Source organism: Alosa alosa, chromosome 16 (genome assembly GCF_017589495.1).
Source record: "Alosa alosa isolate M-15738 ecotype Scorff River chromosome 16, AALO_Geno_1.1, whole genome shotgun sequence".
NCBI classification, from domain to species: Eukaryota; Metazoa; Chordata; class Actinopteri; order Clupeiformes; family Clupeidae; genus Alosa; species Alosa alosa.
This window is the reverse complement of record NC_063204.1, coordinates 553861-571461: the sequence shown is the minus strand read 5'-3', so window position 1 is coordinate 571461 and position 17601 is coordinate 553861. Positions and strand designations below refer to the sequence as shown.

Sequence of the window (17601 nt, the reverse complement as noted above, 5' to 3'; positions counted from 1 at the left end):
CCTCCCTCCTCCTCTCTCTCTCCCTCCCTCACTCCTCTCTCTCTCTCTCTCTCTCCCTCACTCTCTCTCTCACTCCCTCTCTCTCTCTCCCTCACTCCCTCTCTCCCTCCCTCCCCGCTAGGTTGCTCTTGGTGGAGGTTATGTCCTGAGGATTTGTGTTGTGTTGCCGTCGGGCTCATCGCAACAGACCTATGGTTTACAGCGCACCAGGGTCAAAGTTCAACACGGATGAACTTTGACCTTCCCTCTCTCTCTCTTCCTCTCTCTCTCTCTTCTCCCCTTCCTTTCCCTCTCTCTCTCTCTCACCATTTCTTGTGCCCACTGAAGTTCCTCTTCTTCATGAACACCATGTACTCTCTCTCTCCCCTTCCCTCTCTCTCTCTTCCTCTCTTTCTCCCTCTCTCCCCCTTCTCTTCCTCTCTCTCTCTCTCTCACCATTTTGTGCCCACTGAAGATCTTCTTTTTCATGAACACCATGTACTTGAGTGGCAGCCAGACCAGTAAAGCCACGGTGGTGATGTAGGCCACGCCCGACGCTACGATCAGCCAATAGGCGGTGAGGGCGTCGCCCGGTGGTACTGCTTCCTCTTTCGCCCGGGAGACGATGGCGGCAAACCGCTGCATCACCACCAAGAGGGGCGTGGCCAGAGCAGCGAACTGCAGCAGCTCACAGACGGCGAATTTTAGAGTCCAACCAGATCCCATCCTGAGAGCGAGAGAAGAGAGAGAAGAAGGAATGTCAGATCCCATCCTGATAGTCAAGTCAAGTCAAGTCGGCTTTTATTGTCAATTTCTTTACATGCACTGGTCATACAAAGAATTGAAATTTCGTTTCTTACTTTTCCCATGGACATATAGACATGCTTTAAATACAGACATAGACATACTATAGACATAGTCATAGACAATAAACATTAAATTAAAGTGCAAGACTGAAATATAGAACATGTATGTATCAAAAGAAATAGAAATATAGGACATATATAAAAAAAAAAAAAAAAAATAAAGGTAGTGTTGTTGTATATTTATATAGTCTTAACAGTTGCATGAAGTTTAAACTTGTGCTTGTGTGTGACCTGTATATTTACATTGATATGCAGTATGCAGTAATTTCAAGTATATCAGGCTTGATGTGAAGCAGCAACACGTTAGGCTGCGAACAGTGCAGTTCCACAGGGGCGGTTGTTGGGGGGAGGGGTTAGGGTAGACAGGATCCTAGTTCCCTAGGTCTACAGCTGGCTGGTGGGGGGCTGTCAGTGGGAGGAGAGTGGGTAGAGGTTCAGCACCTGATTGCTTGGTGGATGAAGCTACTTGCCTGCCAGTCTGGTGGGGTGGTCGGAGGCGAGGTTCTGTACCACACTCCAGAGGGCAGGAGGCTGAACAGTTTGTGTGCAGGGGTGGGTTGTATCCTTGACAATCATTAGTGCTGGGGGGTGAGGTGTGGTGGTGTGTGTGTCCTGCAGGGAGGGGAGTGGTCCCACGATCCTCTTAGCTGTGTTAACAGTGCTGGAGGGTCTTCCTGTTCTGATCTGTGCAGCTTCAGCCCACACTGTGATGCTGCTGCTGGACGATGCTCTCGATGGTCCCTCTGTGCAGAATGTAGTCATGACAGGGGAGGCGTGGCACTTTGCCTTCTTCCAATTTGGCTTAAAGAAGTAGAGGCTGCTGGAGCTTTCTTAAGCCAGTGATGCTGTGTTGGTGGTCCAGGAGAGGTCGCCGCTGATGTGCACCCCCCAAATGTTGTGCTGCTCACTCTCTCACAGCATCTCCGTGTCGATGGACAGTGGTGGTGCAGTTTGTTTCAGGTCTCTCTGAAAGTTGACAACAATCTCTTGGTCTTGCTGACATTTAGCAGGAGGTTGTTGTCTTTGCAACCATAGCCAGCAGGTCTACTTCTTCTCTGTAGTGAGCCTCATAAGCCTTAGTGATGAGGCCCACAGTGTTGTGTGTCGATCCATAAACTTCACCCCGGTGATGGTTGGAGCTGTGAGTGGTTGTACAGTCATGTGTTAGCAGTGTGAAGATAAGGGCTGAGCACACACCCTGAGGGGCCCCCCGTCAGGGTCAGAGTGCTAAGTGTTGTCCCCGACGCACTGCTTGTGGTCTCTCTGCAACAGGAAGTCCAGCAGCCAGTTGCAGAGGGAGGTACTGAATCCTAGCTTGTCCAGTTTGCTGATGAGTTGTTGTGGTATTATGGTATTGAATGCTGAACTGAAGTCTAGAACAGCATTCTCACATATGAGTCTTTATTGTCTAAGTGGGTGAGGGCTGGATGGAGGGGCAGAGCAAGATTGCATCCTCCGTGGGATCGCTTGGCTTTCGGTATGCAAACTGGAAGGGGTCCGGTGGGGGTAGGGTTTTGATGTGTGACATGACTAGCCGTTCCCGGCACCTTCATGATTATGGGCGTGAGTGCTACAGGACGGTAGTCATTGAAGCATGATGGTGATGATTTCTTTGGCACGGGTATGATAGAGTGATAGAGCGAGAGACGAGAGGAGAGAGAGTCCTCCCTATGAGTCACCATATTACTCTGAAGATACATTTGATATCTTAAAAAAGGATATCACTGAACTTCAACCCATTTGGGAAAATACTACTAATGGGAGATTTAAATGCACGGACAGGAAATGACCTAAATATATTACAACACTCCAACAAAACACTGTGGTGAGTAGATAAAGGCATACTTTTGACTATATACTTAATAAACATGGCAAGGAACTTCTACAACTTTGTAAAGGTACTCTGTACCTTGTCAATGGCAGAACAAGGGGTGACTCTCTGGGCAAATACACTTACTCCTCATCCCTGAGCAGCAGTGTGGTGGATTATGCTATAACAGACCTAGACCCAAATCAAATAAATCATTTCATGGTGATGCCACAGCTGCCTTTATCGGACCATAGTCACATCACCATTAGTCTTAAAAAGAACCCTAATCTTGAACACCAACAATCTACATCAGCGCTACACCCACTCCCCGTATAATACATATGGAACAATGACCATCTGGAACAATTTAAAACACAATTAAACTGCATCCATATAGAAAACATGATCTACTCCTTCCTGTTCACCAAATTAAAAAATGATCAACAAAACATCAACTTAGCTACTGAAAGATTAACAACATTTTTTTCTACAGTGGCCAAAAGATCTTTAAAGAAAGTAAAATAGACTACTAAAAAAAGAAGGAATATGAATACAAACAAATGGTTTGACAAAGACTGCCAAACATTGCGAAAGGAACTGAGAATATGTTCAAATAAAAAAACACAGAGACCCAATAAATCAAGAGATTAGATCACAATATCACAACACCCTTCAGAAATACAAATCCCTACTAATACACAAAAAAACTAATCATGTAACTACCCAACCAAAACAAATTGAAGATGCATTAGATCAAAACACCTTTTGGGATCACTGGAATAACTTTAAAAAAACTAAACAACTTCATCCCCCTTGTGGATGGCAGAAAATGGACAGAACATTTTAAAAAAATGTATGAAAAAAATAACCTAAATCATGAACAAAAAAAAATAATTTTAACTAAATTAAATCAATTAGACTCTACAATAACCATGCACGAATTAAAATCAAAGTTAAAATCTCTCAAAAACAAAAAATCATGTGGCACTGATGGAATCTACAATGAAATGTTGAAACACAGCACAACTAAATTAAGAGAGGCAATCTTGAAATTATTCAATATGATTCTATCATCGGGCCACTTTCCAGATCATTGGAAAGTGAGCCACATTACTCCAATTCATAAAAGAGGCGACACATTTAATCCAAATAATTACAGAGGTATATAACAAGGCAGCAATCTTGGAAAACGTTTTTGTGGAATTCTAAACAATAGATTAACAAACTTCATTAAAAATAATAATATCCTAAATTCATCCCAGATTGGCTTTTCAGAAAACAATAGAATGAAGGATCATATATATACAGTGTTGGGAATGTTACTTTAAAAAAGTAATTAGTTATAGTTACTTCCTACTTGTTCCAAAAAGTAACTGAGTTAGTAACTGAATTACTCTATGATAAGAGTAACTCGTTACCAGGGAAATTAACTATTTGCGATACTGTTACAAAAAAAAAAAGTTGCTATATGTCAAAGATTTTGGATTTTTTGAGCAGTTTTGAGCAGCCGGTTATAGAACAGACAGGTGTTTGTAGGCTACATAACTTTTAATATTTAGATAGATACTTTATTGATCCCCAAGGGGAAATTCAAGATATTGCACATCGACAGACCTATGGTTGACTTCAGCCTGTGTCATAGGTTTTTGTTGTGAGGCAGAAAGATCTAGCTTTTGCTGCTTGGAGGACTTTACTCCGACTCCTTCTTTGCTAGTGGATGGCGAGCTATCATCTGGTGGAGGTATCAGTGCTTTTGGCCACTAGCTTTAGATGCGTGTGTGAGATGCTTCATTAAATTAGAGTTGCTTACAACAGATGTCGACAAAGTCTTCGCTCCTGGACATAATGTACACATTACATGCACGTTCTTGCCTTGATGAATGTGAAGTAGTGCTTATATCTCCACCTTGAAAAGTCCAACTTTTCAGATTGCTCCTGACCTCTGCTGTTTTGTCGAATCTCTATTTTAGCGGTTGCGTGTGTGTGTGTGGCACGTGTGCTGGCAAGTGTGTAGAAACACTGGCTCTGATTGGCTATCATGAAACATGACTCTGCCTTAGCCAATCATAATCGCTAACGTCGTTATTAACCCACCTCCTCACTAGCTGTGAGCCAGGGTGCATTCGGATTACACAGTTTATTCAAACAATGCATAGTAACGCACCGCATTTAATGTCCAGTAACGGTAACGGTGCTGTAACGACGGGAAAAGTAATTAGTTAGATTACCCCGTTAGTGAAAAAATAACGTTGTTACCTAACGCCGTTCTTTTAAACTGCGTTATTCCAAACACTGTATATATACTTCAAACAATAATTGATGAACATGTAAAAAAAAAAAATAAACATGGTAAATTATTTGGCTGCTTCATAGATTTCAGCAAAGCGTTTGATTCAATTTGGCACGAGGGACTAATGTTAAAATTAATTAATAGCGGAATTGGGGGGGAAACTTATAATATCATAAAAGACATGTATAACAATAACAAATGGTGTGTAAAAATAAATAATAAAGTAACAGATTTTTTAACCAGACCAAAGGAGTCAGACAAGGTTGCTGCCTTAAACGTCCCACATACTCGACGCACCCGACCAGTTGCGCGACAATGTGATCGTCACAGAAGCCATAACCATTTATACTGTAGCGTGGGTGGTCGCAACACTAGTTGCAATATTCTCCTGAACAGAGGTGTCGCTGTTGTGAAAAGACTAACATTAACTACTTTACACAGCAGAAGAAGCTGCAGTAAGAAACACCAGTAGCTAGCCTCTGTGATGGTACTTCAGACTTTGGTTGCTACTATTCACAACTACCATCATCATTATCATGTAGTTTCCAAGGTGTGCACAGGTAGGTAGCTAGCTAGATAGATAGATAGATGGATATATAGATAGGTACTTTAGTCATCCCGAGGGAAATTTTAATCATTTAAACAGTTTAGTTAGCTGGCTAGCTAGCTAGCAGCTGGCTGAGTTTGTGTAATTTCCTGAAGTGGAAAGAGATTTTGTTCAGGCCTTTAATAGATATCCTTTGTTTGAAAATAAATCGCTTCTATTCTTTCCTCTTAATTCCATGTGTTGCAACTCTCGCTGGTAACTTTGTTAACTTATCCAGCAAACTATTAAAAATTCAATGACTGTAACAAAACACTGCAACTCGCTACGGTCTCTAACCAGTCCAACTTCCTGTTTCCGCCTTGTCGCGCTTCCATCTGAAAAAAGAGATGCCATTTGACTAGTCCAACTTCCTGTTTCCATGTCGCTACTATCTGAAAAATCTGAAAACCGCGTGCTAGGCCAAAACCCTGGCGCCAGAGAGATCTACGCATTTTGACGCCACATTGTCGCCACCGTGCTACACGGCCAGGCATCGCCACCGCGGTGCTACATCGCCAAAAGCCTGGCGCTTAGAGAGATCTACGACTTTTGATCGCCACATTGTCAGCGCTTACCGTGGTGCTACACGGCCAAAACCCCTGATACGGGCCCTGCCACGGACGCCACATTGCTACCGCATCCAAAACCCTGGCGCTACTAGAGAGATTCCACGTTAAAACCATTTTGATTTTGACGCCACATTGTCGCGGTGCTACATCGCCAAACCCGGTCGGGTGCTGCCAGGTATGTAGAAGCCATTAGTCCGACTTTATTTAACCTTTATATAACTGATTTGGCCACCAACATAGAAAAAACTTCTTCCCCAGGGCTTAACCTCCTGGGTAGAGAGATAAAATGTCTACTCTTTGCAGATGACCTGCTCGTACTATCGCCAACAGCAGAGGGACTGCAAGAAAGCCTTGATATAATAAACAAATATAGCACAACTTGGGCCCTACCAATCAATCATGAAAAATCAAAAATTATGATCTTCCAAAAAAAAACAATCAGCATCTAACGATTACCATTTCACAATTGGCAAACAATCAATAGAACAAGTGAAACATTATTGTTATCTAGGATTAATAATCTCATATACCGGACAATTTGACAAAGCAATCATAGATTTAACAGAAAAGGCAAGAAAAACATATTACATTTTAAGGAAATCATTAATTAAATACAATCCCCCGTTAAAAATATGGTAATTTTTTGATTCTGTAATTAAACCAATCCTATTATACGGGAGTGAGATTTGGGGCACCAAATACAAAGACAATTTGGAGACATGGGACAAAAGCCAGCCCGAAATTTTTCATTTAGAGTTCTGTAAAAATATATTAGGAGTGAACAGAATTTGCTCGAATATGGGTTGTAGAGCTGAATTAGGAAGATTCCCTCTCCTTCTCAATATCCACAAAAGAGTGGCAAAATTCTGGCATCACCTACAACACAGTGAACCAAGCAGATACCACCACACTGCTGCCCAGCTGAGGGAGGGAAACCCAGAGAAGAACCCCCTAAATTACCTAATTGAAAAACATGGCCTAAACAAAATTGACTCAACCATTGCTTCAAAATTAAAACAATTAGAAAAAACCTCGAAATAAAATTACATTAACAATTGGAGGGATAAAACACAATATATTAAAAATAATAAAATCTGATTACAAATTGGCACCATATATTTATACTATAAGTATAGAAAGCTATTGACATAATAATGTGACAAGGTACAGGTTCAGCGACCATAGCCTTGCTATAGAAAAGGGGCAACACAGGGGCAACACATATATTTAACACAGGCAAACCTGGCTGGCCCCTGAAAAAAGGATGTGTGCTCACTGCGGGATTTGTAGTAGAAAATGAACAGCATTTTCTTACTGAATGCAAAAGATCCAAGGTTATAAGAAAAGAATACTTTACTAAAATAGGAGATAACTGTCCCGAATTTCTTAAAACAAACAATGAACAAAAACTATCATTCCTCCTGGGGGAAGTAGACAGTTGTGTCCACCTAGCTGCTGAGTACATCCAATCCTGCCACATCCTGAGAGAACATCCCATGTTACATGATGAGTAACATAATAATCCATAGTTTTATTTGTATTATTTTTTATTATTATTATTATTATCTGTATTATTTTGTTATTGTTATTGTTATTATTATTGTATTGAATGCTTTGGCAACACTGTAAAATTTACGTTCATGCCAATAAAGCTTATTGAATTGAAATTGAATTGAATTGAGAGAGAGAAGAGAGAGAGAGGGAATGTCAAATCCCATTCTGGGAGTGAGAGACAAGAGGAAAGAGGGGAGGAGAGGGAGCAAGGGAAGAGAGGAGAGGAGGAGAGGAGAGAGGGACAGAGGAGAAGAAGGGAGGGAGGAGAGGAGAGATGGAGGGAGGAGAGGAAAGGAGAGGAGGGAGGGACAGAGGAGAAGAAGGGAGGGAGAAGAGGAGAGATGGAGGGAGGAGTTGGTGAGGAGAGAGGAAGGAGAGAGAGAGGAGAGGAGCAGCAGGGGCATTGGAGCCCTTTGTTTGCCCCGTGCTAGCATATTCTACTGCCTGTGTGTGTGGGGCAACAGAATGCTTACCCTGCACTCAGCATTGTGTAGCACTGACACACGCACACACACACGCACGTATACATACACACACTAATACAAAACTCTCACACACTCGCATACACACATACAGTACTCTCTCTTACACACACACACACACACACACACACACACACACAAACATACACACACACACACACACACTCACATACACACACACCATAATTAAACTTATAGATACACACACTCTGTTACACACACACACACCACAATCACACTTATACATACACCCACTAATACAAAACTCTCACACACTCACATACACACAGACCCATTCTCTCTCTCTCACACACACACACACAAACACACTCACATATACACACACACACTCTCTTACACACACACACCACACAATCACACTTATAGATACACACACTGTTACACACACACACACACCACAATCACACTTATACATACAGTACACGCACTAATGCAAAACTCTCACACACTTGCATTTACACAGACACTCTCTCTCACACACACAAACACACTCACATATACACGCACACACACACAATCTTACACACACACCACACAATCACACTTATAAATACACATACTAATACAAAACTCTCACACACTCTCTCTCTTTCTCACACACACACACACACTCACGTATACAGACACACTCTCCAACACACACTAACACAAAACTCTCCCATACACTAACACACTCCCAAACACACACCTAACTTCACACTCACAACACACAACACTGTCACACAGTCACATATACACACACACATACACACACAGACACACAGACACATACAGACACACACAGACACAGTCACAGACACATACAGACAGACACACACACACACACACACAGTCAGACACATACAGACAGAGACACACACAGTCACATACACATACAGTATATTAGGATAGTATATATACTCTTTTGATCCCGTGAGGAAAAAAATGGTCTCTGCATTTATCCCAATCCGTGAATTAGTGAAACACACACAGCACATAGTGAACACACAGTGAGGTGAAGCACACACTAACCCGAAGCAGTGAGCTGCCTGCTACAGCGGCGCTCAGGGAGCAGTGAGGGGTTAGGTGCCTTGCTCAAGGGTTACAGGTCCGGAGCCCTAACCAGTAGGCCACGACCGTTAGGCCACGACCGAAGTCACCGTTAGCTGCACATTTTAGTGATGAGGACTGGGTGTCAAAACTCGCTTACCTGTGTGACATTAAGCGGGTTGCTTAATGACCTCAACCTGTCACTCCAGGGGAGAATGACGACTGTCTTTAAACTGGCAGATAAAGTCGCTGCATTTAAAGCCAAGCTTGATTTGTAGGGACGACGAGTGGACCGGGTGTATTTGATATGTTCCAAACAGTAGTGGGGTTTTGGGAGAGACAGGGCCCTTTTTCTCAAGCTGGTGGTGCTAATCACCTTGTTGCGCTTTCAAATGAGTTTGAGCCGCTTCTCATCCTCCAAAGATCCACGGCAAACCAAATGAGTGGGTCCGCAACCCATTTGTCAACATCCCTAATAGTCCTAACTTGTCAGTGCAGGAGGAAGAGCAGTTGATCGAAATTGCAAAATGACGGTGGTCTTAAGAGTGTGTATAAGGAAACCTTCTCTGGCGGTTTTGGATCAAAACCAAAGCAGAATATCCCGAGATAGCCGTAAAAGCCGCTGAAAACTAAGACCAAATTGGCAATTGACTGACATTTCAAACACACTGAGGGTGTCACTGTCTTCCATCACCCCCAGATGGAACCTTCTTGTTGCAGGGAAACAAGCACAGGGCTCCCACTGATTATATTCAGAATGCACGCTTAGTTCCCATGTTTTGTTCCCATATTTTGTTAAGCATGTTCACACTTATAGATGTAGCTTCAAGTTGTTCAATATTCATAGTTCATATTGTTCAATTTTTTCACTTCTTCAAGTTCCCATGTTTTTCACATGTTTAAGAGATCGTTATCTTCACTGTTCATACATAACTGGAGCTAGTTCTTTTCAAGTAATGCATGCACAACACATATGGAACATGGAACCCCCCACCCCCCATATCCCCTCCTCCCCCGGGTCCGGTCCGCGGAAAAAAAAAAATAGGAAACTCGGTCCATGGTACATAAAAGGTTGGGGACCCCTGTGTTAAAGAGTTGTGTTCCAGGAACAACCACTCCGCCACCCCTACACCACCACTACACCACCACCACTACACCACCCCTACACCACCACCACTACACCACCACACCACTACACCACTACACCACCACCACCACCAACCCTACACCACCACCACCACCACTACAACAGCACTACACCACCACTACACCACCACCACCCCACAGCACCACTACACCACCACCACTACACCACCACCCTACACCACCCCTACAGCACCACTACACCACCACCACTACACCATTACTACACCACCACTACACCACCCCTACAGCACCTACACCACCCCTACAGCACCACTACAGCACTACACCACCACTACAGCACCACTACACCACCCCTACACCACCACTAAAGCACTACACCACCACCACTACACCACCCCTACTACACACCACCACTACACCACCCCTACAGCACTACACCACCCCTACAGCACTACACCATCACTACACCACTACTACACCACCACTACACTACACCACAACTACACCACTACAGCACCACCACTACACCACCCCTACAGCACCTACACCACTACACCACCACCACTACAGCACCACTACAGCACTACACCACCACCACTACACCACCCTACACCACCACAACAGCACCTACACACTACACCACAACTACAACACTACAGCACCACTACACCACTACACCACCACTACAACACTACACCACCACTACACCACTACACCACCCCTACACCACAACTACACCACACCACCCCTACAGCACTACACCACCACTACAGCACCACTACAGCACCACTACACCACCACTACAGCACTACACCACCACTAGAGCACTACTACACCACCACTACACCACAACTACACCACTACAGCACTACAGCACCACTACACCACAACTACACCACCCCTACACCACTACTACAGCACCACTACAGCACCACTACACCAACACTACACCACCACTACACCACCACCACTACACCACAACTACACCACCCCACTACACCACTACTACACCACAACTACACCACCACTACAGCACTACACCACCCCTACACCACCACTACAACACTACAGCACTACTACAGCACCACCACTACAGCACTACACCACCACTACACCACCACTACAACACTACACCACCACTACAGCACCTACACCACCACTACTGCACCACTACTACACCACCACTACAGCACTACACCACCACTACACCAGCACCACACCACCACTACACCACCACTACAACACTACAGCACTACTACACCACCACTACAACACTACACCACCACACCACCACTACACCACCCCTACAACACTACAGCACTACTACACCAGCACCACACCACCACCACTACTGCACCACTACTACACCACCACTACAGCACTACACCACCACACCACTACTACACCAGCACCACACCACCACCCCTACAACACTACAGCACTACTACACCACCACTACAGCACTACACCATCACCCCTACACCATCACTACCACACCACTACAGCTCTCTCTCCCTCTTAGATCTCTCTCTCTCCCTTTCTCTTTTTCTCTCTCTCTCTCTCAGATATCTCTCTCTCTCTATCCCTCTCTCGTTCTCTCTCTTTCTCTCTCTCCCTCTCTGTCTCACTGCCCTACTGTAAACACACACACACAAGCCAAAATATCTATTCTAGTGAGCAAGGCAGTGTTTTTGGTGCATTGGTGTAGGTAAGTGTGTGTGTGTGTGTGTGTGTGTGTGCATGTGTGTGTACTACACCACCACACCACCACTACAGCACTACACCACAACCACTACACCACCACCACAGCACTACACCACCACTACACCAACAGGCGCATCCCTGCTCACTGCTCCCCGAGTGCCGCCGCTGTAGCAGGCAGCTCACTGCGCCGGGATTAGCGTGTGCTTCACCTCACTGTGTGCTGTTTGTATTTCACTAATTGGGTTAAATGCAGAGACCAAAAGTATATATACTTATATATTTATTTTCCCTGTTTGCTTTGATTGATAACTGAGGTGATTAAAATCAGAGGAAGGTTAAGTTTAAAATAAAAGTATCTAGCGCGAACCAGCCAGGATGCTAACGTCACCTACAGGAGCCCAGATGACCAATAATAGCCTTGCTAATGAGCTCACGATTTCACTTCACCAGGCGTGAAAAAAACCTCAGAATCTGAATTGAAACAATGTTTACAACCAAATACATTTATAGAAATGATCTCCATAGGCTACAGGTTCGAATATTAAGAGATCCCTAAAATTCGTTCGAATATCTTTAATTTTTAAAATAATCGAATTATATTTGAATAACAAAGTTCGGAGTCAAAGCCCTAGTGTGCGTGTGTTTGTGTATGTGTGTGTATGTGTGTGTGTGCTTATGTGTTCATGTGTGTGTATGTGTGTGTGTGTGTAGATGTGTATGTGTGTGTGTGTATGTGTAGATGTGTGTATGTGTGTGTGTGTGTGTGCATGTGTGTGTGTGTAGATGTGTGTATGTGTGTGCGTATGTGTGTGTGTGTGTGTAGATGTGTGTGTGTGCATGTGTGTGCATGTGTGTGTGTGTGTGTGCATGTGTGTGTGTGTGTGTGTGTAGATGTGTGTGTGTGTGTAGATGTGTGTGTGTGTGTGTGTGTGTGTGTGTAAGAGGAGCAGGGTAGGAGGCGGGCTCTATATTTGGTGCTCTCTTCAGTATGCTGTCGTTTCCTCAGGCTGTTATGAAAGAGGGATAATTTTAGCAGCCCCCCCAGGGAGGTTGGGTTGGGGGGGGGGCTCTTTCTCAGACTTGGGGGGGGGTTAGTCATTGGGGGACTTCCCCAGTGTACATCTCTCACTCTCTCTCTACCTTTCTCTCCGTATCTCTCTCTCTCTATCACACACACACACACACACACACACACACACACACACATACATAGAAACTCATACACACACATACATTGAAACATACACACACACACATACATAGAAACTCACATATATACACACACACACACACACACACACACACACACACACACACACACACACACATGGAAACTCACATATACACATACATGCACACACACACACATAGAAACTAACACACACACACATATACACACACAATCGCACTGGTCTGTCTTACACTTATAGCTTGAACATCAAAACGCAAAGCAACTTGTTTGTTGTACTGGTCCCATTCACTCAATAATGTGCTGGTCCCATAATGTACTGGTTTAATTCACTGAACAATGTCTCCACCATATATATACCAAAACCAGCCCCCAACCCCCCAACCATAAATGAGGGTGTAATAAAGTGGGTGCTGCTTCCAACTTCAGTATAAATGTGTTCAGCTGACCAAAGCCACCGTGACCAAAGCCACGATGTTCACTTTGCTGCTCTACTGCTGCTGGTCAATACAACTACAGCACCACTACAGCACTACACCACCACTACACCATCACTACACCATCACAACAGCACTACACCACCACTACAGCACCACTACACCATCACTACAGCACTACAGCACCACTACACTACACCACTCACTACACCACTACAGCACTACACCACCATCACTACAGCACCACTACACCACCACACCACCACTACACCACCACACCACTACACCACCACTACACCACTACACCACTACTACACCACCACTACAGCACTACACCACTACTACACCATCACCCTACAGCACCACCCCTACAGCACCACTACACCACCCCTACAGTACTACACCACCACTACAGCACTACACCACCACTACACCACACTACACCACTACACCACCATCACTACACCACTACTACACCACCCCTACAGCACCACCCCTACAGCACCACTACACCACCCCTACAGTACTACACCACCACTACAGCACTACACCACCACTACACCACCATCCTACACCACTACTACACCACCCCTACAGCACCACTACACCACCACTACAGCACTACACCACCACTACACCACCCCTACAGCACTACACCACCCCTACAGTACTACACCACCACTACAGCACTACACCACTACACCACCACTACAGCACTACACCACTACACCATCACTACACCACTACTACACCACCCCTACAGCAGCACTACACCACCCCTACAGTACTACACCACCACTACCACACCAGCACTACACCAGCACTACACCACCACAACCACTACACCACCACCACAGCACTACACCACCACTACACCAACACTACACCACCACTACAGCACCACTACAGCACAACACCACCACTACAGCACAACACCACCACTACATCACTACACCACCACTACAGCACAACACCACCACTACACTACTACAGCACCTACACACCACCACTACAGCACTACACCACCACACCTGGTGCAACTCTTCCTGTCTTTTTACAGACATATGTTTTTTTCTCAATTAAAAGTTAATTGTTTACAGTATTGTGTAAGTTAATACAGTTGACCTAAATCCTTATATTAGGGGAGTGCATTATTCACAAGAACTCAATGTTACCCCTTTTGTATTGATAATGTTAAACCATGAGCATCTTTATTTATTGATATGTTAAACCATGAGCATCTTTTATTTATTTATGTGGCAAGCTAACTTTCTAGGCTTTAAATTTATAGTTCATTAATGACCATACAGTTTTATGAAGGCCACTAATTAAATGTGCAATCTGACTGTGATTGCTTTTTGTTCATTACTGTGCAGTCACATTGACCGTAAAAACAGGCGTGCTATCATTGTTTGTATATCTAATGCTTTCATTAAAAAATCTCCTTTGGTATACACTAAAGGAATCTCCCTGGGAATACACTAAAGGAATCTGCATGTGGCAATAAGTTTAATTAATTGCATTTTCTTTCATTTACATTTGGAATGCATGATGCATGTCCCGTCTGCTGGCATTTGGAATCAACATGTTAAATGACACTTAGATGGCTGTGCTAATCATTACGGAAAAACTTTTGTGAGTTGAATGTATTTGCTGTATTCATGTAGTCTTTCCACCGATTAATTGCAATTACATAACATGCGGTTATTATTAGTGCTGTCAGTTAAATGTGTTATTAACGGCGTTAACGTAAACCTATTTTAACAGTGTCATTTTTTTATCGCGAGATTAACATTATTTTTGGTGTAACAAACTGTAGTTTTTTCACATGCTCTTGCAACATCTAGTAACGTTAGAACAACTACAACACCACACTGGATCTAGCTAGACCGGAAACTAAACAATACGCACTGACGAATGGAATGGAACATTGTATGTGCTGAACATACACACCCCCTTTTAGAGGAAAGATGACTGATATAATGGAAACCTATGCTGCATCGAAGTGGGGAGCGAAAAGGGCTTATACTTACTAAATCTTGAAACAAACGTGAATAAAAGGCACAAAATAAGGTTGGTGTGAGAGTTATCTGTGTGTTTATGGGATTAATGTGACCATTATGTTCCTATTTTTGCTCTTTCCAGTTTACTTACAGGAGTGTCACGAATGTAGGCAGTCAAACTGCCCGTGGCTGACTAGAACTAATAATATCAACGTAGCCTATCCTACAACTAGGTGAGATAATTGGCTATGTTACAGTATACAGAAGTTCCACAGTTAGCTAGCTAGCAAGCTAACCGTTTTGCATGGGATATTCTACATGCTAAATTTGTTCTCAACATTGGGGTACTGCAAATGAATTAGGTTAGTAATATACATAGTTTCGACATGAGTAAGTTACATACATATAATTCTTCATAACTGCCGTGTTAGTAAAATTATTGAATGTCCTGTGAGTTAATAACTAGATGTAAAGCAAATGTGTGATTACTAGCTGTCTTTCCCATTGGAATCAATGATATGTTAACTTGTTTTCTGCCAAAATGGGGCGTGATGCATATTAAATGTATCTTTATGATGATGCGCCGCCGCCGTTAGTAGGCTACGTAAAGGCATGCTGCACACACTTGTTTGGGCTTATGAGCAGGCCAAAGAGTAGTAGCCTAGGCTGATGCATTAATCGTGTGCCGCCAAAGATTTTTTCACCGTCACTTGCTGTGGACACCAATGCCGACATGAGTGCGATGCACTCTGCTTTCGACATTAATTTACATTAGATTCCGTTCTTTTCGATACAACTCCGCAGACCAGCTTCGCACTTTGCCGCCGTGTTTGCCTGTTGAAAACTTCGGTGCTGATGTGTGTGGCAAGTGACAGTGCACCATAGACTGTAGGTCTATAAAATGGCAGTGCACTCATGTCGAAAAGTTCCTTATTTTCAACTGAACTCAAAGATAATGAATATAGTATGAATATAGTATTTTCTGTTTGTTATTCCCTTTATAATGTGTGCAGACCTACATTTTGTGCATGCACTTCTGCGGTAGCATTTATTTCAGTTTATATCTTTTTGAATTTTTTTTTGAAAGTCTTAAAGTTCAGTTAATGAAGTAACTTGCTTTGCTTTCATTTAAATCCCAATCAAGATACACAATAATTGCTTTACATTGTTAATATGGACTCCTGGAAAGTTCAGAAATGCAAAATAATAGAATTTTAATCGTATGATAAAATATGTGATTAATCATGATTAACTTTCAGCGATTAATCGCTATTAAAAATGTTAATCATTTGACAGCACTAGTTATTATGAATTATTACATAACATGCGGTTATTATGCATTAATACATAACATGCAGTTATTATACATTATTATATAACATGTGGTTATTATGCATTATTACATGACATGTGGTTATTATGCATTATTACATAACATGCGGTTATTATGCATTATTATATAACATGGGGTTGTTACGCATTATATATGTGGTTATTATGCATTATTATCACCCGGAGAGAAGAAATACTCTTTTCTGATTGGCTGGCGGGGTGGCTTTTAATTCTGAATAACGGGACACCTATGAAGTAGATCTAGTAAAAAAAAGTTAAGCGCCGTTCCATATCAATGCTTATGAATGGTAACTATAACAACGATAGTAGGACGACGGTTGAGCCTGGATGCAGGCTTCGCAACAATGGAATCAACTGTAAACAAGCTAACTGTCCATGCTAACGCTGTTATAGAGCCAACGAAAGTTGTACAACAAGCTGAACTAGTGAGCTTCTTTTTAAACGGAACCGCGTGTTTCCTTTGCTTTACAGTGGCAACCGGGTGATAAGCGGGATAACGGCTTTCGAGGTGTGTCCAGTTATACGGAACAGTTAACAGGACACCTCAGCGGCCGTTATCCCTTACTTATAACATGCAGTTATTATGCATTATTATATAGCATGCGGTTATTATGCATTATAT

At 43.1% G+C, this 17601-nt stretch overlaps 1 protein-coding gene across 1 annotated transcript in view; it reads right to left on the bottom strand.

Moving 5' to 3' along the window:
• The window catches only part of LOC125309756 (transmembrane protein 236-like), a 40906-nt gene that overhangs the window by 20317 nt on the left and 2988 nt on the right, over positions 1-17601 (bottom strand). The window contains exon 2 of the mRNA XM_048266849.1: positions 436-706. Within this exon, the coding sequence (XP_048122806.1) occupies positions 436-705 (270 nt within the window). The 5' untranslated portion in view covers position 706. The remainder of the gene's footprint in view (positions 1-435; positions 707-17601) is intronic.